General features: G+C 34.6%; 3 protein-coding genes across 3 annotated transcripts in view; all 3 read right to left on the minus strand.

Annotated features, from left to right (window-relative positions):
* The window catches only part of LOC143609093 (receptor like protein kinase S.2-like), a 53105-nt gene extending 50435 nt beyond the window's left edge, over nucleotides 1-2670 (minus strand). The window contains exon 1 of the mRNA XM_077083953.1: nucleotides 672-2670. Within this exon, the coding sequence (XP_076940068.1) occupies nucleotides 672-1601 (930 nt within the window). The 5' untranslated portion in view covers nucleotides 1602-2670. The remainder of the gene's footprint in view (nucleotides 1-671) is intronic.
* LOC143609094 (uncharacterized) lies at nucleotides 1730-12871 on the minus strand. The gene is made up of 4 exons (XM_077083954.1): nucleotides 11990-12871; nucleotides 11700-11771; nucleotides 3354-4358; nucleotides 1730-2680 (listed from the first exon to the last, which is right to left on the minus strand). Exons 1-4 carry the CDS (start codon nucleotides 12869-12871, stop codon nucleotides 1730-1732), a joined length of 2910 nt encoding a protein of 969 aa, XP_076940069.1.
* LOC143609105 (putative serine/threonine-protein kinase PBL12) lies at nucleotides 11997-23574 on the minus strand. Its single transcript, XM_077083956.1, has 2 exons — nucleotides 22616-23574; nucleotides 11997-14100 (listed from the first exon to the last, which is right to left on the minus strand). The coding sequence occupies exons 1-2, from the start codon at nucleotides 23561-23563 to the stop codon at nucleotides 13156-13158; spliced, it is 1893 nt and encodes a 630-aa protein (XP_076940071.1). The 5' UTR covers nucleotides 23564-23574; the 3' UTR covers nucleotides 11997-13155.
* Between the last annotated feature and the right edge of the window lie 219 nt (nucleotides 23575-23793).

The raw sequence follows: 23793 nt of genomic DNA on the forward strand, positions 1-23793 counted from the left end.
TAACAGCTAAATACTGAAATTTTTATCACACAATAGATAATAACATAATTAATAACTAAAGAAGGAACATAGTCACTCCATCTATTTGACTATGGATGGTAGTACTCTTAGTTACGTACTTGATTATAAAACCATGTATCTTATCCGTTATCATATACATTGTGCCCATTACCCATCGTGTACATGCATGGAACACATTATACCCACACATATCATTGTACCTCCGATCTTCTCGTTGTACGTGGTTAAAAATTATCCCTTAGATGCTCATTTATCCAAAAAACAAGCTTAAACTAACTTTAAAAACCAACTTAAAGTATCAAATATTCAACTAGTCTCCTAGCAATTACTTTTGTTTGTAACAATTTTAACATACTATCACAATATGTCTTAAGATTATTTAACATATTCAATTTCAATTGATGGGGTAAACGAGTTCGGGTAATCGATGGGTGTCACCTAATACAATATCCGTCCCAACCCACAAAAGTTAAAACGGAATTTTCATATAGAATGGCAGTTGGTTTGGATTCTTTTACTACCTCTATATTTGACCTACTTTATAAGTAAAATATGAAATACAGTAGAAAAGAAACAAAAGGAAATTTGTTATGAAAGACGGCAAAGGCAAAAGGATAAAACGATAATAAAATAAGAAAAGGGGGTCTTACAATATTTTCACGAAGCAACTGATGTTCTAGTGCTTTCTCAAGTTCATCAACAATATTATCCAAATTCGGGCGGTCTGCTCGATCCTCACTTAAGCAAGAATATGCTATCTCTGACCACATAAGGAGTGATTGTGGGGACATCTGATTCCAATGTAGATCAGGATGGATTATATCCTTCAACGTTCCTTTTTCATGATGATGCTTGACCAATGGAGCTAGAGACTCATTAGCTTCGTTTTGAATAAATGCTTTCCTCCCGCACAATATTTCGAATAACACGACACTGAATGAGAAGATGTCCGACTTATGGGTCACACCTCCCTTCTTTTCAATTGCGGGGTCCACATACCCCATTGTGCCAGCATGTTTAAAAAGGCAGACCTGGTCCTCATAGCATGCTAATTGTTTGATGGAAATTTCAAAACCGGATAACTTGGCTTCACGGTTATCATCTAATAAAATCGTGTCACTATTGATGTTGCAGTGTATAACAGCATAATCACGTCCCTCGTCACAATGGAGATAACTCAGCGCATGAGCCACACCTAAACATATCCTCAATCTTTGTGTCCATGTGAGGTTCGGGTTGTTTAGATATTGCCCGAGACTCTCGGCGCCCTCATACGTGGTTATGAGGATCTTCTCATCTTTTTCGTCACAATACCCAATAATAGAGATGATATTTTTATGCTTGAGATCAGAAAGCATTGAAATTTCCATAATGAACTCGAGGTTTCCTTCCTCATGCTTATGATTAAACCTCTGTGCTGCAATCTTCATCAGGCTTCCGTACCGCAAGAGTTGTCCTTTATATGTAGTACCAAATCCACCATGTCCGATGATGTTATCATGATGAAAGTTATTTGTGGCATTTACTACGTCTTCAAGTGGAATTTTTAAGGGATCGCACTTGGCGATTGTTGATGGCATGTTCTGTTTATCAGGTAGAAAGGAGTGCAAAAACAATGGTTTACAAATGAATGTAAAGCTGGTAAAATATAATAGTGTGTGTGTGTGTGTGTGTGTTATATATGATAAACAAAAATTAGAGTTACGGTTTATATTAATGCATTTAAAGGAACACCACTAGCATTCTTAAAACTTACTTGAAATTCCAATGCCTTCTTGAGCTGCCATAAAATATTTTTTGTAGCGGGTCGTTTTTCTCTTTCGTGATGTAAGCATTGCCGGGCAATCTCTTGAAATGTACTCAATGATTCCGGCACCATCTGTTCCCTTATTTGCTTCATCACCACCTCATCTTGCTTTCCTTCTTCAAATTTTCTATTAATGAAATCTGGTAGATAGTGACCCTCATGCTTGTGGGTTTTATATGTTGACCTCCCGCACAACATTTCAAATAAAACCACACCAAATGAATAAACATCAGATTCTATAGTCAGGAATCCTAATTTTTCATAAAGCGGGTCTAGGTATCCTCGTGTACCACATGGACGATCAATGATATAGTTTGTTTCCTGGTTTATTGGACTTATTAAGGAAAGCCCAAAATCAGCAAGTTTTGCTTTCCAATCATGGTTTAGTAGAATATTAGCAGCTTTGATGTCCCTATGTATCACCCTTGCCTGTTTTCCAACTCCCCCATGAATGAAATCCAACGCGCTTGCAACATCAATGCATATATTAAGTCGTGTCACCCATGTAAGAGATGCATCTTCCAAATGCCTATAAAGGCTTCCCCTGAGCGCATGCTCAAAAACAATGATTTTTTCACCCTTTTCATCACAATAGCCTTTGAGACCAATGACATTCTCGTGCTTATACTCCAAAAGAATTTGGAGCTCACTCAGGAATTCTTGTTCCCCTTGACCACCAAGCCTTGTATTCAATCTCTTTGCAACTATGGTTTCAGGTCCATCACCATCTTGAAGGTTTCCTTTATAGACTTCCCCAAATCCTCCTCCCCCGATGCAATTGTCTATATGGAAGTTTTGTGTGGCCTGTTTTATGTTTTCAAGTGGGATTTTGGGATTGTCCTCGTTTTTTTTCTGTCATCCATGAGACACGGAATAAAATACAAACACCGATTTCATTAACTTGTTCAAATATTAATTGATGTTTAAAATGGTGTTGGAAAAAAATACAGAAATTTTTGATCGCTAAGAAAACAATTAGCTGTTAAAATACATATTAGTAATGAAAGACTACAAGTTGGTGAGAATTAGTACTAATGAGCTGGCTTGGATGGTGTTCCAAATGGTGATAGAAATTGGAAAAGGAAAAAATAAAAACAAAAGTTTTAAAGTATTATGAACAATTATATAATGATGATGAAATTTATAACTTAATGATATCATAGGCTTTAGACGCTGAAAAGCTATTATTGTCCGGTATGCATTATATATTCTTTTTTGGCACTTTCATATCAGCAATTTAACAAACTCATGAATTCATAGTAAAAAAAGGTAAGAATTGTATTTAAATCCCTACAATGTTAAATGTTAATCAACCAAAGAAAAATAAAAGATGGGCTTCATATGTTGAACACTAGCTAGACGTTAGAAAGTGGAAAAGAATTGCTGTAATGTAAACCAGTTTAACGTTTGTCGACCTACACATGAAATCCATTTGAATTTTACTATAATTTTAACCTAATGCAATTAAGCATTTATATGATTTACTTCTAGGCATCGATAATATGTACTTAGAAGAATGGCTTACTTGAAAGAGTAGTGCTTTCTCAAGTTTCTTGACAACAACTTTCATTGTTGGTCGTTGGTCTTGAGTTTCTGCCACACAGTGATGTGCAATTTCAATGAATGTGCGCAAAGAATCCTTGTTGGGTCCTCGTTTTAGAACAAAATTGTTCTCAACGGTTTCTTCCTTTAATACAGGATCAATCATGTCCTCTAGTGTTCTCGTGTCGTAGCTTCGTCTTGCCACAGATGCGAGACCTTCGCCACCCTTCATTTGGTAAATTGGGTCATAGGCCGTTCTCCCACATAGAATTTCAAACAAAACTACACCAAAACTATAAACATCCGATGCTCTTTTGGACTTATGGGTCTTCTCAAGTTCTGGATCAACATAGTACTTTCTGCCCTCTACTGTTTGGTAATGGATAGCTTCATCTTTATGATTTTGAGGCAAGAACGCGGAGTCCCAAAAGTCAGCAATCTTTGCTCCAAAGTTCTCGTCTAATGCAATGTGTCTGCTGTTTATATCGCCGTGTATAATCACATTTTGGTTACCCATCTCAAAATGAAGGTAACACAATGCATGTGCAACATCAATGCATATTTTCAAACGTTTTTCCCAATTCAAAATACATGTGTTGATGTTTCCCAGATATTGACTAAGGTATCCATTAGAAGCGTTGTCAACAATAAGTATCATATCAGAACCTTCAACACAAAATCCAAGCAGACTAACTATGTTCGGATGTTTAACACTGGTCAGCATCCCAACTTCTTTATAAAAATGTTTTTCTTTGTACACCTCATGTCTATAAGAGATGCGTTTTATAATTACAGTGTTGCATCTCTTGAGACTTTCACATTTTTTCGTCTCTTCTGCGGATGAAGGATTTTCTTTATCAAAATGGCTCAGTTCTGCTCTGTACAAAGTATAGTCATACCAAGATGCAACTTTGTGTTTCTCTGAAAAGAAATTTGTTGCTAATTTAATATCACTGAAAGGAATCCTCAAGTGTTCCAAGTTCTTTTTCTGCAAATACGTGACAAAGTTGAAAAGTGCGTTACAATTTATATTTGCTAGTAAATGGAGAACGAAATGATGCGTGCCACGTAAATGTGATACGTGTCTTCCAACTTACCTCATGTTACATACCCATTTCTGAATCCCTTTTGCTGGTATTTAGAAATTAGAATAGTAATTTAGTTCTGGCAATTTTTTTAGCATTACATTTAGTGGGTCAGTTAGTTACTAATTTTGTGGGGTCAATGCAAGGCTATAAATAGACGTCCTTTATGTTTATGTTTTATGAATGAAAATGATGAAGAATTAGTCTGGATTTTTCTCTAGTATTCTAATCCAGTTCCTATCGATTTTCTTGGCCAATCGATTACCGGTTGGAACCAAATCACGAAACTCAATAGAAATCAAGAAATTTTTCCCTTAATTTACATCAAGACACCACTGTTGGGCCTTCTTAAATGGGCTAGCATAATTCATTAAGGGGATGATGAGAGGAGGGCTGCTAGTTTGGCACTAACATGGTGTTGTTTGCCAGCTGGTTAAACACCGAGGCGGATGGTATTAGTGTATAAACTAAACTTATTAATATTTATATTAAGTATAGGGGTCTGTTTGTAATTATTGTATTTACTAGGGTTAATGTGAAATTATTTAGTCTATAAATAGGGAATGATGTCAGACAAATTATGTTAACGTATTCAATATAACAATCACATATTTCAGTATTAATATTCAAGATTTATGTTTGTGTATATCATCATCTTGTTGTTCAATCCAATTGAATTGTCAATTGTGTGTGATTTGCTCATTGATTACCAACAGTGGCATCAGAGCCAAGGCTGTAATCGACGGTTTTGAGATAATCAAGTGTGTGTGATTTGCTCATTGATTATCAATTGTGTGTGATTTGCTCATTGAATTGTGATCATCGATCAAATAAAGAAGGTTGTAATCGATGGTTTTGAGATAATTAATAAATCGATTGGATTTGATCTGATTGAGAAGCTTATTGATTAAAAAAAATCGTTCACAAGGGAGAGGAAGATTCAATAGAGTCACTGTTTGAAATTGAATCAAGAAATCTGTTGCTTCCTTGCAGATCTTTCATAATCGATCAGAAAATGATCTCTGTGATAATCAATCATTCAAGTGTTGTGTACAATTGTATCTGATTAAGGGCTGAACGAATTTTAATCAAGGAATTGATAAAGGCTGTGATCAATTGAATAAGGGAGCCACATATTTGAATCGATCTATCAAAAGATTCAACTGATTGGTTCAATTGATTAAGAGTTGTTCAAAATCAATAGAGTTTAGCGTTAGTCATTTGATATTGATTGGCAGGCAGTATTGAAACCCTAGTTCAATAAAATCAGAAGGTATGTACAAATTGATCCAATAATTGACCATAAAAGGAGGGTGCGATCCTTTGTTTTTGGTTCTGATCAAAGCCAATAAAAAAAGAAAGGGAATTAAAAAGTCTCCAGGGGTTCAATTATTTTTGTTGATTGGTTGTAATCAAGAAGATACAAGAACCAGAATCATCAAGATTGAATCAAGAAGGGTTACTTTTTGTTTAAAGAAAAACAAAACAAGTAGGAAAAATAAAGAATAGCTGGTTTGATTTGTTTGGTAACCGAAAAACCCGTGTATTGTTGTCGGTGGAGACGGATAATTGGTTTTTATTTGCCTTGCAACCGAAAACCCTGATATTATTCTTGGTCGAAACGGTTGGCTTTGATTCACTTTATGACAAAAACCCGTATACCGTTGTTGAAACAGTTGGTTTTAATAACCTGTGTACTGTTGTAGAATTAACACTTGGTTTTGATTTGTCTTAAGTTGTAAGGCAACCGAAAAACCAGTGAACTGTTATTGTCAAAGGTTGATATCGATTTGATCTGATACTAGTAAAGTTGAAATCAAAGTCGATCCGAAACCGGTGATAGTCAATTTGTCAAGATTGGGAAAAAGAAAACTAAGAAAATGGTTTAGTCCAAGGATAAAGAAGTTGTAACTTCAAAAAAAGGAGGGACATCCATGAGATTTCAATGCCCAATGTTAAACTTTTACACCATTTGGGCTGTAAAGATAAGATCGATCTTTAATTCCATGTAATTTTGGAAGCCGTCGAACCAAAAGAGGGCACAGAAGTTGATGAGAAATAGAATAATACCGTAATTGCATTACTATATCAAGCAATTTCAAAAAACATTGTATTGCAAATTGCTAATTTTACTTTGGCCAAAGAAATTTGAGACGCATTAAAGGTTCGACATGTTGTAGTTCACAGAGTTAAAGAAGCGCGTTTAAAAACACTCGAGTCAGATTTTGAGTCTTTAGAAATGGGTGTGGACGAGTAGCTTGATGTTTATGCAGGGAAAATTAGTGAGATTGCATCACAAGCAAGCAATCTTGGGCATACTATGAATGACACGAAACTGGTCCGAAAACTACTCAGTTCGGGGCCAGAAAAGTTCATTCAGATTGTTGCTGCGATTGAGCACTTAAGTTCATTCAGATTGTTGCTGCGATCGAGCACTTTGTTGATCTTGGTGCAATGCCATTCCAAGAAGTCGTTGGAAGATTGAAGGCTTTCGAGGAATGCATCAAGAATAAAATCAAGGAGGAAGAATGCATCACAAGCTCTTATTCTCCAAAGAAGATGGAAAGAAAAGAACCAATGACCATAAATGTGAGCGTTGCGGTCACAAAAGTTCAAAGCAGAAAAACAACAAACATGGTCAAGGCAAAAATTGAGGTCACGGAAAAATAAAGGTGGGAAGCATGGTAATCAAAACAAAGATCATATAAGATGCTTCAAATGTAATGAATTTGGACATTTCAAACATGAATTTCCAAAAGGGGAGAAAAGAGTGTAGGGCCAATATTCTATATTGTTGTTAGGATTGTGTATGTCGTTCTAGTTTGCTTTTAGTCGATGTATTACGTACTCGGTACGTTTATTTTGTACGGTTAAAATGTAAACTTTGGAGAAATGTGGACCCTATAAAAAGTCACTTAACTCATTCCTCCAAAGAACTTATTCACACAACTTAAGGAAATAAAGTTTTCTCTCTACTCATCCTCTTATTCTTCTTCCTACCTAAAGCAAATAAACCAAACAAACTAGGAAATAAAGTTTTCTCTCTACTCATCCTCTTCTTCTTCTTCCTACCTAAAGCAAATAAACCAAACAAACTAAGATCTGAGATCCGAGTGTTGTTGGTGATTTCCGCTAACCAACAACACAGATTGATCCAAGTAAAGTTGTTAGATCCATTCTAGAGGACCTACAAGTGGTATCATTGCGGGTTTGAATCAACTGATTCAACTTTGTTCTTGATATTCGGGTTCTATTTACACGATTACCCGAACCGAGACGTTAAAGACCCGTTGAAGTTTGAAAATAAAGTTAGAAATAAAGTGGGAAATAAGCGTGTTTGAAGCTTCTCCTTGTATATCCGGAATGTTCGGGATCCACAAGTGCCAGATCCAGGCGTTTTGGGAACCGTACCGCCATACGTCGAAAATCTGGCGACCTGGCCCTACTGTCCTTCCCGGCGACGATTTCAGAGATTGGAGATGTATATCAAACTCCGACATTAGTGTCGGTTATCTCTGTTTGTTCAAGGAGGTCTGTACTTCGGTGAAGAGTGAGCAAAAAACTAAGCTGCTATGTTGTCAGTAGGGGCACTGGTGGACGTGATGGAGATGAGGTTGATGATGTACGGTAGGTAAGGTTGCCAGAATACGGTTTTCCGGCTAGAGGGTCGCCGGTGGTACTTGGTGGTGGTGGCGATTATAGATGATGGTTTAAAATGACCTAGGATGATAGAGTGGAATGACGAACTGATGTTGTTTGGAGAGTGCCTGGTCGGAGTCGGTTTTTCGGATGGTGGGTCACCGGTGGTTTTGTGACATCGGCGGCGGTGACGATTTAATGTTTGGAAGTGGTGATGGCGAGTCTGAGTTGAACAAATCTAATGTTTCAAGCGACTAGCAAATCTCTCCAATGATGTCTGGTTTCTGACAGGGTGACCTCAGGTCACAGACATGTTGGCGGCTGGGTGATGCTAGGGTTCCCACTTGTGTCAACCTCCATTGGAACGGACAGGTCTAGTATACTAATTTTGGACTGGATTAAATTTTTTTTTTTTTGTCAAATTGTTTTTGGATCAAATATCTTGGGCAGAATGTGTATGGAATTTTTAAACAGATTAAAAAGTGGACTATAAATCCATAATGTCTTGGGCTGTTGGGTTCATTTCAATTTCTTGCCAGGTTATTTATTATGGGCCTGCTGGGTTTATTTCTTTTGGGCCAGCTGTTTGTGGTTATTTTTGGGCTCAAGATGGTTGAGATTATTTTTGCTGATGATATTCGGATTGACCAAACTGAAGAAAGTCAAAATTGATCGGGTTTTCGTCACTGTTTAACCGTGTTCAGAGCGTATTAATTATATGTTATTTTCAAGGCGTTCAAGAATTGGATCCTGAAAACCTGGGCTACGAGCATTCGAGATGTTTATTTATTAAGGTGATAATCTTTAAACAATTTGGATTTAATAGGGAATTAAATTGTTTAAGCTCTCAATCTAATAATATGGGATACGAGTATCTGGGATACTTATTTATTAGGGATGAGTCACTTAAATAATTTCATTCACGGAATAATAAGCTTTGTCATTTGATCGTTGTCCCCGGTATTTCGTCAAGCTTTTTTGAAGCTATATTGCTTAAGATCCGAGATAGATAAAGAAGTGAGAACGTCTTGATGAATGAATTAGGTGGATAATACCTTGAGGGGGAGATTGAAGAAGCTTCGGTTATCTGGTTGATTTGCGAAAATGCGAGACACGGTTCGACGATGTTTTGAGATCACAAGTCAATGGGGGTGATTGTAAGGCCAATAATTTGTGACTTGCGATATCAAAATACGAAACCCGTTAAATATATTATGGTCAAGTTAATAATTAAAGTCGGGTAGAAATCCGGACACGAGACGAGAACTTCGACACGCGTTTAGCTTCAACGGGGAAAAAGGTCTTCTAGTATGTTAGTTATTTGGTTATAAATAGAGACTTGTTGTCTTTATTTATGTGTGTGTTTTATAATGTGTAAACAACCATCCAAGGGGAGCTCACCTTGGGTGGGATCGGTTCGTTAATGTTATGAATCTTTTGTTACCGGTTACGGAGTTGTTCAATATTATCTTTATATCTTTGTTCGATCGTTTGATTTACCGCACTCATCTCGAGCGTTTATCAAGAACAAAGCCGTTCGTTGTCGGATCCGGTTTCGGGACCCACAAAGAGTGGAAGCAAACCTGATCCTGGAGGAAGATGACGAACCAACGCTATTGTGATGGCAACCGGATCTTGAAGAAATGAAGACATCACTTAAATGAAGTTTAGTTTAAGAGGGAGTATTAGGTGCTGTTTGTTTTTAAAGACAAAAACTGTCTGCAATCTGATTTCATCTGATTTCATGTCTACAACTGAAGATGTGGTCTGAAGGTCTGCAATCTGAAAATATAAAACTGTTTGTTTTATAAACTAGGTATCGTCTGCATAAGCTGAAAATTAGTTAAATATCATACATATCCAGTAGATAGAAGTCATTTAACGTCTGTAGACTAGTAAAATAGTTGGTGGAGGGCGGTGGACGGTGGTGGTGGCGGACGGTGGGTGGTGGTGGTGATGGACGGTGATGGTGGTGGGTGGTGGACGGTGTTGGTGGCGGATGGTAGGTGGTGGCGGACGGTGGGTTGTGGTGGTGATGGACGGTGATGGTGGTGGGTGGTCGACGGTGTTGGTGGCGGATGGTAGGTGGTGGTGGCGGCGGACGGTGGTTGGTGGTAGTGGACGACGGTTGTGGCCGACGGGTGGGTGGGTGGTGGTGATGGATGGTGGTGGTGGTGGGTGGTGGTGGTGGTGATGGACGGTGGTGGTGGGTGGAGGATGGTGTTGGTGGCGGATGGCAGGTGGTGGGTGGTGGTGACGGACAGTGGGTGGTGGTAGTGGACGATGGTTGTGGGCGACGGGTGGGTGGTGGTGGTGGGTGGTGGTGGTGGTGGTGCTGGACGGTGATGGTGGGTGGTGGTGGTGGTAAGTGGTGGTAGTGGACGGTGGGTGGTGGCGGTGATGGACGGTGGTGGTGGCGGACGGTGGGTGGTGGTGGTGGTGGCGGACGGTGGATGGTGGTGGTGGTGGCGGCGCATGATGGGTGGTGGTGTTGGACATTGGGTGTTGATAGGATGTTAAGAAATGTGAAGATGTTAAACAATAGCTTCTTTTTTAAGACCATAAAAGCAGTTTGCAGATCTTATTTTAAAAAACAAACAGTCTTCAGAAACTTATGTCTGCGCGCCCGCAGACATTAATCTCCTGCAGATGTTTTAAGCAAAACCAAACACAACCTTGGTGTATAAACTAAACTTATTGATATTTATATTAAGTATAGGATCTATTTGTAATTATTGTATTTTCTAGGGTTAATGTGTAATTATTTAGTCAATAAATAGGGAATGATGTCAGACAAATTATGTTAACGTATTCAATCTAGCAATCACATATTTCAGTATTAATATTCAAGATTTATGTTCGTGTATATCATCATCTTGCTCTTGTTCAATCCAATTGAATTGTCAATTGTGTGTGATTTGTTCATTGATTACCAACAGACGGCACCACCCCCTTTGGCACCTCCACAACGGACGGTCAACTAGTAATGTTTTTAACCAATCAAATAAGGAGAAATAGCAGCAAATTTTCAAAGATGTGCCTAATTTGGTAAATAATTTTTCAACTACATCTATTGGGTTAACACCTTTTTCAACTACACTCATTTGGGTTAAGAAAAAATCCCAGCCCCATCTCTCTTCCCTATCACAAATCACCATGGTCGATTGGGTGGTGCCCTTCCCTAAAGGCTACCCCCCTCTCTCCCTCTCCCTCTCCCTTCACCTCCACTTCAGCAACGACATCGGTAGCCTTAGGCTTTGTAAACACGAAGCTTGATGTCACCTCCCAAACATTTGTCATCTAAGTATATATTTTGTACTTAGTAGTGCTTTGATGTTCTTTTACCCTTCGTGCACTGTTGGGAGAGGGATTTGAACACAAACTACCAATGATTTATTCTCTAGATCATTTTTAGGGGAGTTTATATGTTATTTACAACATCTTAAGATATCATGGATATCTTAAGCAATATTTGTAACATTTCATAGGATATGCTTGTAAGTTATCATGCATATTTGTAACGTTTCATGGATATCAAATTGCTTCTTAAACTAATTGAGTTATATAGTACGAGGGAACGGTAAAAAGGGGGGAAAAGGTCTTACACGAAGCTCGCGTGAGAGTATCTCAAGTCTATTGGCAATTTGTTCCATATTGGGGCATTGTACTCGCTCCTCCTTCAAGCAATAACACGAAGAAAAAAAAATAGTTCTAAAAAGTGTAAGCTACTTTGTTTCAATTGAATGAAAATATGTTATAAAGTAATTACGATTAATTAGTCAATGATTCCCAACATACAAAACACCTACAGTTAAAAGTGTAAAAAACATTTATATCACTAAATGAACATAAATTAAAGAAAACCTACTTTCGTAGTTAAATTATGATAACTCACTTGAATTTCCAATGCCTTCTTAAGTTCCATTAGAACTTCTTTCGATGTCGGTCGCTTTTCTCTTTCTTGATGTAAGCATTGATAGGCAATAGTCTGGAACGTAGTAAGTGATTTAGGCACGATTTGTTCCTTTATTTGCTTCAGCACAATCTCATCATGCTTTCCTTCCTCAAAGTTCTTTCTAATGAAATCTGGTAGATAGTGACCCTCATATTTGTGAATTGCATTAGTTGATCTCCCACACAATATCTCAAATAAAACCACACCAAATGAATGAATGTCGGCTTCTTTATTTGAAAAACCTGAACCTGATTTTATGTATAGCAGGTCCAGGTGTTCCAGTGTGCCACATGAATGATCAATGTTACAATTTGTCTCCTGATTTAGTGGATTTATTAAGGAGAGTCCAAAACCGGAAAGTTTCGCTTTCCAATCATCATTTAATAGAATGTTAGTTGTTTTTATATCCCCATGAGCTATCACTGTTGCTTCTCTTCCTCGATGAAGGAAGTCCAATGCGCTTGCAACATCAATGCATATATTAAGTCGTTGAATCCATGTAAGCGAAGCGTCGCTCACATACCTATCAAGGCTTCTTCTTTGCGCATACTCATAAACAATGACTTTTTCATCTGTTTCATCACAATAGCCTACAAGACCGATGATGTTTTCGTGCTTATACTCCAAAAGAATTTGGAGCTCATTCCAAAAGAGTTTCTCCTCTTGACCAAGCCTTGTATTCAATAGCTTTGCAACAATGGTATTAAGTCCATCACCGTGTGGAACTTTTCCTTTATAAACTCTCCCAAAGGATCCTCCTCCGCCAATGCAATTGTCATCATGGAAGTCTTGTGTGGCCAGTTTTATGTCTTCTAGTGACATTCTTTGCGTGTCCTTGTTTTGCTGTCAATCGTGAAAGACCAAATAAATTACATAACCTAATAAAAGTAATATTAAAATTGAAAATTATAATACTCATAACAAAGAACTTTTTTAAAATTTAACATGCATACTAACTACAACATCCACTCATATTTAATGTATCTGCTTTCCCAAACACATTGGTTACTCTTAGGTATTATGAAGATACCAAAAGTTTATTACGTTTTTAAAGCGTTCACTTACTTGAAAATATAATGCTTTCTCAAGTTCCTTGAGGACGACTTTCATTGTTGGACGTTGGTCTTGAGTTTTTGCCACACAATCGTATGCAATTTTACAAAACGTGTCAAACGATCTCCTATCGAGAATGTAACTCTTTTCATCATCTTTGCCCTTAATAGAGGATCTATGATATCTGCTAGTGTTATCGTGTAATATCTTTGTATTGCCACACGAGCCAACCCTTCATCACTCTCATTAAGGAAATTTGGGTGATTGGCTTTCCTTCCACATAGAACTTCAAACAAAACTACTCCAAAACTATAAACATCTGACTCTCTGTTTATCATACTATTCTTCACGTATTCCGGATCTGCATAGTACTTTTCATATACAAATGTTTCACGATACATTCCATCTTGATTTGGAGGCAGGAATACCGCCCTCTCAAACTCATCTACATTTGCCCCCCAGTTTTCATCCAACCCAATGTTTGTGCTCCGTATATTACCGTGTATTACCACTTTATTATCTTCCATCTCAAAGTGCAGAAAATTCAATACATGTGCAATATCAATGCAGATTTTCAAACGTTTTTCCCAAGTCAAAATACGCATAACTTCCTCGTGTCGAAAAGCATGTTGAAGGGATCCATTAGAAGCATTCTCAATGACAAGCATCATCTTAGAACCTTCAACACAAAATCCTTTTAGATTGACAATGTTGTGATGCTTAACACGTGCAAGCATTTCAAGTTCTGTAAAAAAGAATTCTTCTGCGTCCTCTGCATATTTAGGAAGGAATTGTTTTATAACCACATTGTTGTGTCTCTTGGGTAGATCACATTCATATTCTTCTATTAAGGAAGGTGTTTCTTTATCAGAATGGTCGACTCCCGCTATAAACCAAGCAAAGTAATCGCTATATCCCAGTCTGTATGGCACTGAATAATTATGTGTGGCTGAATTTATATCATCGAGTCGAATCTTCATGTTTTCCAGGTTCTTTCCCTGCAAAAATTTGACAAGAGGGAAATGAGAGTTCCACGTTATATATTATTAAAAGTACGACTTATGGTCAAATTATTTGTGATAATAATCTTATAGTACGTGTGAAGTTCCAATAATATTGTTATATGTCCTCTAATATTATTTTTTATTATGTTAACGACGTCTCTTTTGAAGTATCATTCTAGAGTATATGTTTAAAGCCTTGAGGGACTGGATTGCAAGGAACTTAATGTAGATGACTGTTATGCAGTATTGGTCAAGATAAGGGGCTGCTTGTATTTGGTTGATATGTTAGAATTAGCACATGTATTTTATAAGAATTAGTCTCATATTTTAATAATTTGACCATATTTTAAGGAACAAAACCCCTCTATCAATTTCGGTTATTGACGGGATTAGTCGGTCAATTTCTGTCCGACCCGTTTAGAGTTCATAAAAAGTCAAAACCGTGTTTTCTCAATTACAACATCTTCTGGTCAAAATCAGCTTTCACTTCAAAGAGTTTTAGCTTTGTTTTTATGTCTAGCATGTGACAGACCAGAACCCGAGCCCAGATTTACTGTTTGGATTCTGACTCACATCAGCTCGTTTAAATCTTGTTTTTTTCATAACTTGAGAACTGTATTGACTTTTTATGTGATTTTAGTTGCCAAGTGCTCGATTTTAATTATCTTACCATCTGTAAAATTTTTAGGATTATTTTCTTGAGTTGGGTCAGCTCGCTTATTTTTCTTGTTTAACGAATCAGCTCGCTTATAACTCGAAGATAAGTAATTCACACCCTCTTTTCATCTTTTACTTTTAAGGGTAACATGCATACCACACATATCAAACTTTATTATATACATATATATCTCATCAACCTCAAATCAATATTATGTGTTTCTTGATTTATTACTCATCGATGACATGCTATATGGTTATGTGTTTATTTATATTGTTTGGCGGTTGGGTCACCTAATCCTCATCAAGTACGTATATATTACCACGGTAAGTTGGCTTTGTGATAGACCGAAATGGTTCATATATGTTTTATTTGTTAATTGTTATATATCATTAATGTTGTCATATACACATTCGAATTGTTTTGCTTTACAAAATAAATATATATATCAAAATCTGTGCATTGATCGCTCAACTTTATGCTGATCAAACTCTAGTTTTACATGGGTTAAGGTTGGCTAGTTAAAGAGTTAGATGTTTGAGAAGAAATTAGTTTTGCTTTAGGTTGTTGAAGAAATAAACAATTTATTTGGTTAATCTTTGTTAGAGCATTCTCATCCAACCCCTTATTTTGTATGAGGGGTGTTTTTATAATTTAGAGAGTGATTCAGGGTGTTGTGAGTGAAGAGTTTTTATATTTTAGAAAAAGTAGTGATTTTTCTGTATATTTGAAAAGTTACTGTTCATCCCTTATAATTTTTTAATATATTTTGAGAGTAGTTGTGAGTGAAGGAAAAAGAAAAGGTAATGATAAAAGGTATAAAAAATATTATTTAATCGAAAGGAAGAGAGAAATTGTAATGAGTTTTAGTGTAATTTTTTATTTAGAAATAGAGGGTAGGATGAGAATGCTCTAAATGGATTTGTGTTGTAGTTTGATTATATAAATTTAAATAATTAGCTATTGCCATTATTATTAATAGTGTATTGTGAGCTACTATGCAATTAGTTGTGCCCTGGTAAACTCTGCCGTAGGTTGGGGTGCAATAGATATGGTGTATCTTCTTATAATTAAGATGGTGGGTTCAAATCCTTGTAAGCGTAAGGTTTGACAGATTTAATGGTTAAAATTAAGGATTTGCTATTAAGAGAAAAAGGGGATGGTCAAAATCATCACCAAAGAACGTTCTCAATTCATCCTTTAAATTTTTGTGAGAGGATTTTACAAATTATAGAGTGATGTTGTGGGTGATTTTGAGTAGAATAGAGAGAATAGTTAGTGCTTTTTTTTAAAAAAAATTTAGGGATAGTTTTTTGCTCTAATTTATTTTTTAATATTTATTGAAATTGGTTGTGAATAGAGGAGAGAAACTATAATAATAAAGATATAAAAAGTATTATTTAATTGCATAGAAAAAAGAAATCTAGTATTATTTGTTGTAATTATAGAGATATGGATAAGGAACGGACTGAGAATTCACTAACCACAAGTATTAGTATATAAACTATTCAATTTACCATTAAATTATTATATATATTGGGGATTTTTCTACCTCACATTACTATTCTTTTACTATTTGTTTTTAAGTCCACTATTATGTTTTAATTTTTTATTGTTTTAGTTTTACTTTATTATTTATAACTTATATATATTTTAATTTTAAAAATAGTATAGATCGGTACATTATTAGATGATTTTTATTCCTTTTATTTTACTTTTTGTTTTAACTAATTATAATATTTAACAGCTATACCTCTAAAAATTAAAATTGGGTAAGTGTCGACTTTACATGTTTTAGTTGTTGGTTAAAATTTACTTTAACATTTGTTATGATTGATCTTTAAAATGACCGAAACTTTTTTCATAATCTAAAATTATTCCATCTTTATATGTTTTTATATTCGTATTTCAACGCTTGATATCACGCTTTTAAATATGATTTTTTTGGCTTACTAATTCATGTTTACCAATTTGTGCTGGTGCTGTTGATACTACCTGAATTTGCATTGGTTCGCAACTGTAACGTATTGTTTTTTTTGTTCCACATATGATAATTTGTTGTATTTTGGCATTGATAGATTTATTTCTTTTGTTTACTTTCGATGTCGTAACCGGATACAGGGTGATTTCGTATCGACTCACAGCGTTCGTGGTTTAACGTTTTTATGTATATTTTTTTGTTCGATTTAATAGTCCCGTCGCGAAGCGCAGGGTCCTAAATCCTAGTTAGTATTAAAAAGGAGATTGAATTCTCCTCGTAAATTTACTATTCAATTTTTTAGCACTTTATTAATTATTATAGCCATTAAATCACTGGCCATAATTTCATAAATAAAAATAATGGTTTTTTATTTCCTTTATTTTACTCTTTTTCAACTAATTAAAATATTTAACAAACTATATGTTTAAACACTAAACTTGGGGCAAGGTTCCGCTTTACATGTTTTTTTTTTGTCGGTTAAACAATTTTCTTAGAGTTTGCTTTAATGTTTTTATAGTTCGTCTTTACAATAACTGAAACTTTTTTCATGATTTAAAATATCCCAGCATCTCATGGTTTTATATTCATGTTTTAACGCTTGATACCTCGCATTTAAAATATTTTTTTAGGTTCGCAGCTATAACGTGCCGGTTTTTTTGGTTTTACATATGATAATTTGTTGTATTTTGGCACTGACGGGTTTATTTGTTTTGTTTATTTTTGATGTCGTAACTTGATACTGACTGATTTCACGTCGACTTGTAGCGAGTTTATGGTTTAACGTTTTTACTTATGTTTTTTTTGTTCGATTTAACGGTCCCGTCGCAAAGCACCGGGTCCTAAATTCTAGTATATATTAAATAGAGGATTTTCCTCTACTCAGTAAAACACTATACAATATACTGTTAATTTTATTTATCCTATTTTATTTTCTTCTTTTTATAGTATACGTATTAGGATAGAGCCCTTGTGATACACGACTGATTAAAAAAATAAAGCAAAAAAGTTAACTTTAATAGTATACATAATAACATATCTTTTGAATCTATACCAATTAAGAAAAATATAAGGTTAATATCAATTCATTATAGTTGAGTTGATAAACTACAAACATTTTAAAAGTAAGGTAGTGAGTTTGATTCGCACCAACAACATATTTTCATGTTATCATTAATAAAGTGAAAATTATAAAAATGAAAACTTATGTATAAATTATAACTTTAGAAATTGTTGAGGTGAAATCCTATATTCCTATCTAGATACCTTACTTAAAAAACTAAAGACTATGTGTATATATGTATAATATAGTAGTAGTTAGATGTTTGTTCTTTACCACTCAACTCTATCTACTTTAATTTCTCCAACTTTACAAATTACTATTCAATTTTAGATTGATATTATTGGTGCTCAGCTCATGATTCTACTAGCTGATTGAGGGTCTACGAACTTATTTCCTTTTTCATATATGAAGCAAACTGCAAATAACATGCATTTGGTATTACCTATCATTGCATAACCAAAGGTCCAAAATATTAATTTTATGTGCCTCTTTGATATGTGTTTCCCCTTCCCACGTCCTGACCCAGTTCTTTTGTCTCCGGTGAAGTCGTTAATTTTCCGACGAGTGATGGGGTGCATGTAAAAGAGATCTGAGGTTTGAATAACATCGCGACAAGTTCGAATTTGAACCTGCTTTAATAATGTTCATTACATTTATTATATACCATATTAATTCAAACATGCTTAAATAATTTTCATTGTTGTCTTGACTTGGTTATTCTTTGCAATGTCTTACGTTCTTTACCAATTCGACTTAGTTAATTTATATGTTTTACATTCTGTTTAACGAGCATGCATGATTTAACATTTTTATTTATTTTTTTTGTTTGTTTTAATAGCCACGTCACAACACAAGGGTTATAAAAACTAGTTTAACCAAAAAAAGAGCATCTTTAAGAATTAAATATATCGATACCGGTGGTATAGAAAAATACAATAGAAAAAACAAATTTATATTATAAACAAACCATATGATAATTTAAAACTTTAATTTAAATAATTTTGTTGTGACCAACAACAAACTGCGATAGCGTTTGGTATGAATGAATAATATAGGGAATGGAATAATTCATTGCGTAGGAATGAAAAAAATGGTGTTTGGTTGCTCAATGGAATAGAATCATCCATTACACATGGAATCTCATTCCATCAAAACCATTTCTTCACACCCCCCTTCTTTTTTTTCATTCCATTCCTCCTTCACCTTACTTTCTCAACACCACCATCACCTAACAACAACAACCCCCACTGCCATCGCTACCACCAACACCAGACCGCCACTGTCGCCACCACCATCACCTCCGCCACGACCACCTTACCACCAGCACAACCACCGCCATCGTCGTTGTAACCACCGAAAATATTGTCAGCGCCGCCGCTTACCATCACCGCCACCCTACCATTGCCATCACTACCAATGCTACCACCGCTTGACCACCCCCACCCCACCACCACCGTCGCCACTGCCACCACCATTTTCATCGCTGGAGTTAACACCACCACCACCGCCATTGCAGGGTTTTTTTTTTTTTTTTGGTAAAAAAAATTATTTTGAGATAGAGGTGTTTTTATTATTTCTATTTCATTCATACAATTTTTTAGGATGCCAAACAACATAAATTAATAATTCATTTCATTCCTATAGGTTAACAAAACAAGACAAATAAATGGAGCGTTTCATTCCCTTGTTCATTTCATTTCATTTCCCCTTCCTTCCATTACCTCCAACCAAACATACTGTGAGAGTTTTGCTTTGTGTCACATTATTTACATATTGTATCCATAAGTTTCAGTTAGTTACCTATTTAACTTTATAAGTTTTCAATCAAGTTTTTAATATTACTATCCTCAAGTTACATTAGCACAATTAATGCCGCAACCTTTTTTAATATGGTAACACTCTGTTCTATTGAATCACACAAATAACTGAACAAAATTTTAATATGGTATAACATTAAAAAACTATGATAGTGGCCCGTATTACACACGGGTAAAAAATATTTCAAACATTACATTTTATCTTACTATATTATTAAAGCAACATATATTTTACACATGTCATTTAACTAGGTTATTCATATAGGATGTCAAGTATACAATTTCTATAAATAAATTATCCACCTAATAAACAATTTAATTTTAAACATTAACTCTTAACTTGGAGAATGTTTCAAAATAAATGGTTATAATCACCATTTATTGATTAACAAAGGCAATTAATTGTCTTCATTGTTATTTTCTAAAATTTTGAGACTTTGTTATTTTATTTAAAATTTTTTTTTTTTGATTTTGAGAAATTATTTATGAACGTTTGGACTGGATGTATGGATATTTGAATTGAAATGATGGTTTAAGTCATGAAATTTGGGTATAGTAAATATAATATGCCCGTGCTATGCTATCCTTAGACTAGTTTTATCAACAACCTAACCCAACCCAACCCAACATTTTAACAAAAAACTAATTTCGCTCTCTTTCACATACACAACCCAACCTAACCCAATTTTTCACTTTCATTCCCAACCCAATTATTTTAATAAATATATTTATTTAGTTTTTAATTTATTCTATAAAATTTATTATAATTAAAAAAATGTTTATTTTTTAAATTGTATTATTTTAAATATAAAAAATATTTAAAAAACATGAATTTTTTACAAGTAACAAAACTAATTTTACATATAATAATATCATAAAAGATACTTGTTTTTAAAAGTGCTCCGTTTTTAACTAAATTTATATTGAAATGCTCATAAAAATAAACTAAACAAGACTGTGTTTTTAAGTTTTTAAAATAAGTTAAATAATATAGATTATTAAAAAAAGTCAAATTATATACAAAAGAAATTGTTTGAAAGAAAAGAATGAAAAAATGAATATTTAAATAAAGTTGGGTCATGACCTAGGTTGATCTCATGACTTGGGTTGTACACTATAGCTAATTTAATTTATTTTTTAATTGATAAATAGTGTAACAACCTCATAAGAGGTTGTTGATAAAGCTAGTCTTATGAGTTGTTTATGCTCGTAGATTATGCTTAACGTGACTAATGTTGAAAGTGATTTGTCTATTTTGAAATCGCTTATGTATCTAAGTTTTGTTATTTATTTTGTTGAAATAACTTATTTTGGACATCTTGTATAAGCTCAACGAGCCCAAACCGTGAAACCAAACCGTCAATGGTTTGGTTTGGTTCGGTTCGTTTTAAGAGTTCTACGGTTTGGTTTTGGTTCACAAAAATAAAAATCGTTACTAACAGTTTGGTTTACGGTTTGACCTAAAAACCACAAAAACCGGACCATGAACACCCCTAGACTCGGTACTATGACAGTGATTTTTTTTGTTTGTTGATTTATTTCTTTTTAAAAACTTAAACTAAAATATTTCTTTGTTTTTTCATTTTTGTGTTTTTGGTTTCTCTTTTTTAGATTAAGTATGTTTATTTTATGATTTTTTTTTGTGTTTAGTTCCGGTTTCATAATGAACCTAACCGATGAACATTGCAACGCCCAGATTTGCTGATTTTTGTTGTTTTAAATATGTTCATTTTACGAATTTATTTTTTGGGTTTAGTTACGGTACTGTAATGAACCTAGTTAATACGGACCGAATTTTCATCAATTAGACGCAGCAGCAACCGGGCTTTATGAATTTTTGTTGTTTTATTAAATAGTTTTTTTGGGGCTTTGGTGTCGATACTATAACGAATCTAGCCGATACTGACTGAATTCATGTTGCTTTGATCATAAATTGTAGTGTGCCAATACTGTACGTTTTAAACATATATATAATTGTTTTTTTTTTTGGATTTAGTTACGATGCCGTGATAAACTTAACCAATACCGACCAAATTCGAGTTGTTGCTTTGCATCAACGCGTCAAATTTCGTTATCTACATTTTATCTATTCAGAACCCATCTGCCTCAGAACGCGTGTTTTACTAGTACTTCTAAATTATAATTAAAATATTATTTGTTGAAGGTATACAAATATTATATGGTAATCAAAGTTTATTAAGTGTTATCTTTTAGTAGTATAACTACTTTTTAAATTCGCATGACTATGCACAAGGATGTCACGTATAAATAGAGAGAAATCGTCCAAAACGAAGCTACTTATAAAACAATTAGAAAATAGTTGTACAAAGAAAAAGAATAATAAAAAAACTAGAATTAATTTTATATATATCTTTACAAACATTATAAATATCGTATAAACTCTTACAAAGTAATTAAAATATCATATATATATATATATATATATATATATATATATATATATATATATATATATATATATATATATATATATATATATATATATCTTTATAAAACAATTAAAGTATCATGTATAACCCTATTCATTATTAATAATTTAACAAATGATTATTTTACCATTATTTTTTAAAAAAATTAAAATTTCATATATGCCCATTTTTTTAACAAATAGGCCATTATACCCCTTTCTATTACATAATGTATTTATATCCTATGTTATTATTTTAAAATTAATCGACGTCTCTCATCTTTAACGACAATTAAATCGTCTCTAGTCACTTCTTCAAAATTGCAAATCATTCGAAGGTTTATCACATCGAATGGTCTGCGTTGTAAACCTTTTATCGTATCTAATCAAATTGGAGTAATATGGTTACTTTTTAAATCTTTTAATGAATCGGGTATGCATGATATATTAATAACTTTGTAAGAGTATATAATATTTTTAGTTTTGCATTGGTATATATGAAAAATTTAATATGTGTAAGGGTATATATGAAATTGCCAAAAAAAACTATAAAAAAGGGTTTCACCATATTTTCACGTCGGAGCTGGAGTTCTAGCGCTTTCTCAAGATGTTGGAGAATATACTCCATCGTTGGGCGGTGTGTTCGCTCTTCACGTGTGCAAGAATATGCAGCGTTATAGTATAACATTAGTGATTGCGGAGACCATATTTGATTCCACAAATCAGGAGGGATTACATCCCTTAGAGTATCTTCTTTAACATGTTTCCTCGCCAGTGGAACTAGATGTCGATTAGTCTCCAGCCGAATAAATGCTTCCCTCCCGCACAATAATTCAAATAAAACAACGCCAAACGAGTAGACGTCTGACTTGTGAGTCACACCTCTAGTCTTTTCAATTTCTGGATCCATATACCCTATGGTGCCAATAGCGTCAGAAAGAGTGACCCGGTCCATTCGCTCAAGCGATTGTTTGATGGACACTTTAAAACCAGATAACTTGGCTTCCAAGTTCTCGTCTAATAAAATGGAGGCACTATTGATGTTAAGATGCATAACACCATAACCACGTGCCTTGTCATAGTGAAGGTAACTTAACACACGGGCCACACCTACACATATCTTCAATCTTTGAGTCCATGTGAGGTTCGGACTCTTTAGATGCTTCAGGAGGCTTCCATTTGGCGCATACGTGGTTATGATGATCTTCTCATTTTTTTCATCACAAAATCCAATAAAAGTTACTAGATTTGTATGCTTGAGGTCAGATAGCATTGAAATTTCCGTCCAGAACTGAACGTATGTACCACCACCACCACCTTCCCCTTGCTTACCATCTAACCTCAGTGCAGCAATCTTTATCAACTTCCCGGACTGTAGGAGTTGTCCTTTGTATGCTGGTCCAAATCCACCTTGTCCGATAATGTTATCTTGATGAAAGTTGTTGGTGGCCTTTAGTACGTCTTCAAGTGGGATTTGTAAGTGAGCAAACTTGGTGGCTGTAGTTGATGCCATTATCAAATATCAAGTAGAAATTAAGGAATGGGAAAACAATGGATTAGAAATGAATGAGAAGCTGGTAGATAAGATGTTTGAGACCATGCATATAAATATAAACTAACAAGCAGCCTCCATTATATCCCGGACTTTCTGAGTTTCTTCTTCTTTTTTCTATTGACAACTTCAATAATTTGAATACAATATGAATCCACCTTGTCTACCTAACTACCTACTACTTTCACAAC

Source organism: Bidens hawaiensis, unplaced genomic scaffold (genome assembly GCF_021521415.1).
Source record: "Bidens hawaiensis isolate Kalapana, Puna unplaced genomic scaffold, B.hawaiensis_p1.1 tig00419489_1, whole genome shotgun sequence".
Taxonomy (NCBI): Eukaryota; Viridiplantae; Streptophyta; class Magnoliopsida; order Asterales; family Asteraceae; genus Bidens; species Bidens hawaiensis.

Bases quoted from the DNA above. Each gene is read 5' to 3' on its own strand.
- LOC143609094 (XM_077083954.1), bottom strand. From the start codon at position 12,871: ATGTCACTAGAAGACATAAAACTGGCCACACAAGACTTCCATGATGAC. The intron at 11,772-11,989 runs GTGAGTTATCAT...TATTGCTTGAAG, and splicing joins AGAAGGCATTGGAAATTCAA to GAGGAGCGAGTACAATGCCC. The intron at 2,681-3,353 runs GTAAGCCATTCT...CATGGATGACAG, and splicing joins AGAAAGCACTACTCTTTCAA to AAAAAAAACGAGGACAATCC.
- LOC143609105 (XM_077083956.1), bottom strand. From the start codon at position 23,563: ATGGCATCAACTACAGCCACCAAGTTTGCTCACTTACAAATCCCACTT. The intron at 14,101-22,615 runs GTGAAACCCTTT...AAATTTTTGCAG, and splicing joins AGCTCCGACGTGAAAATATG to GGAAAGAACCTGGAAAACAT.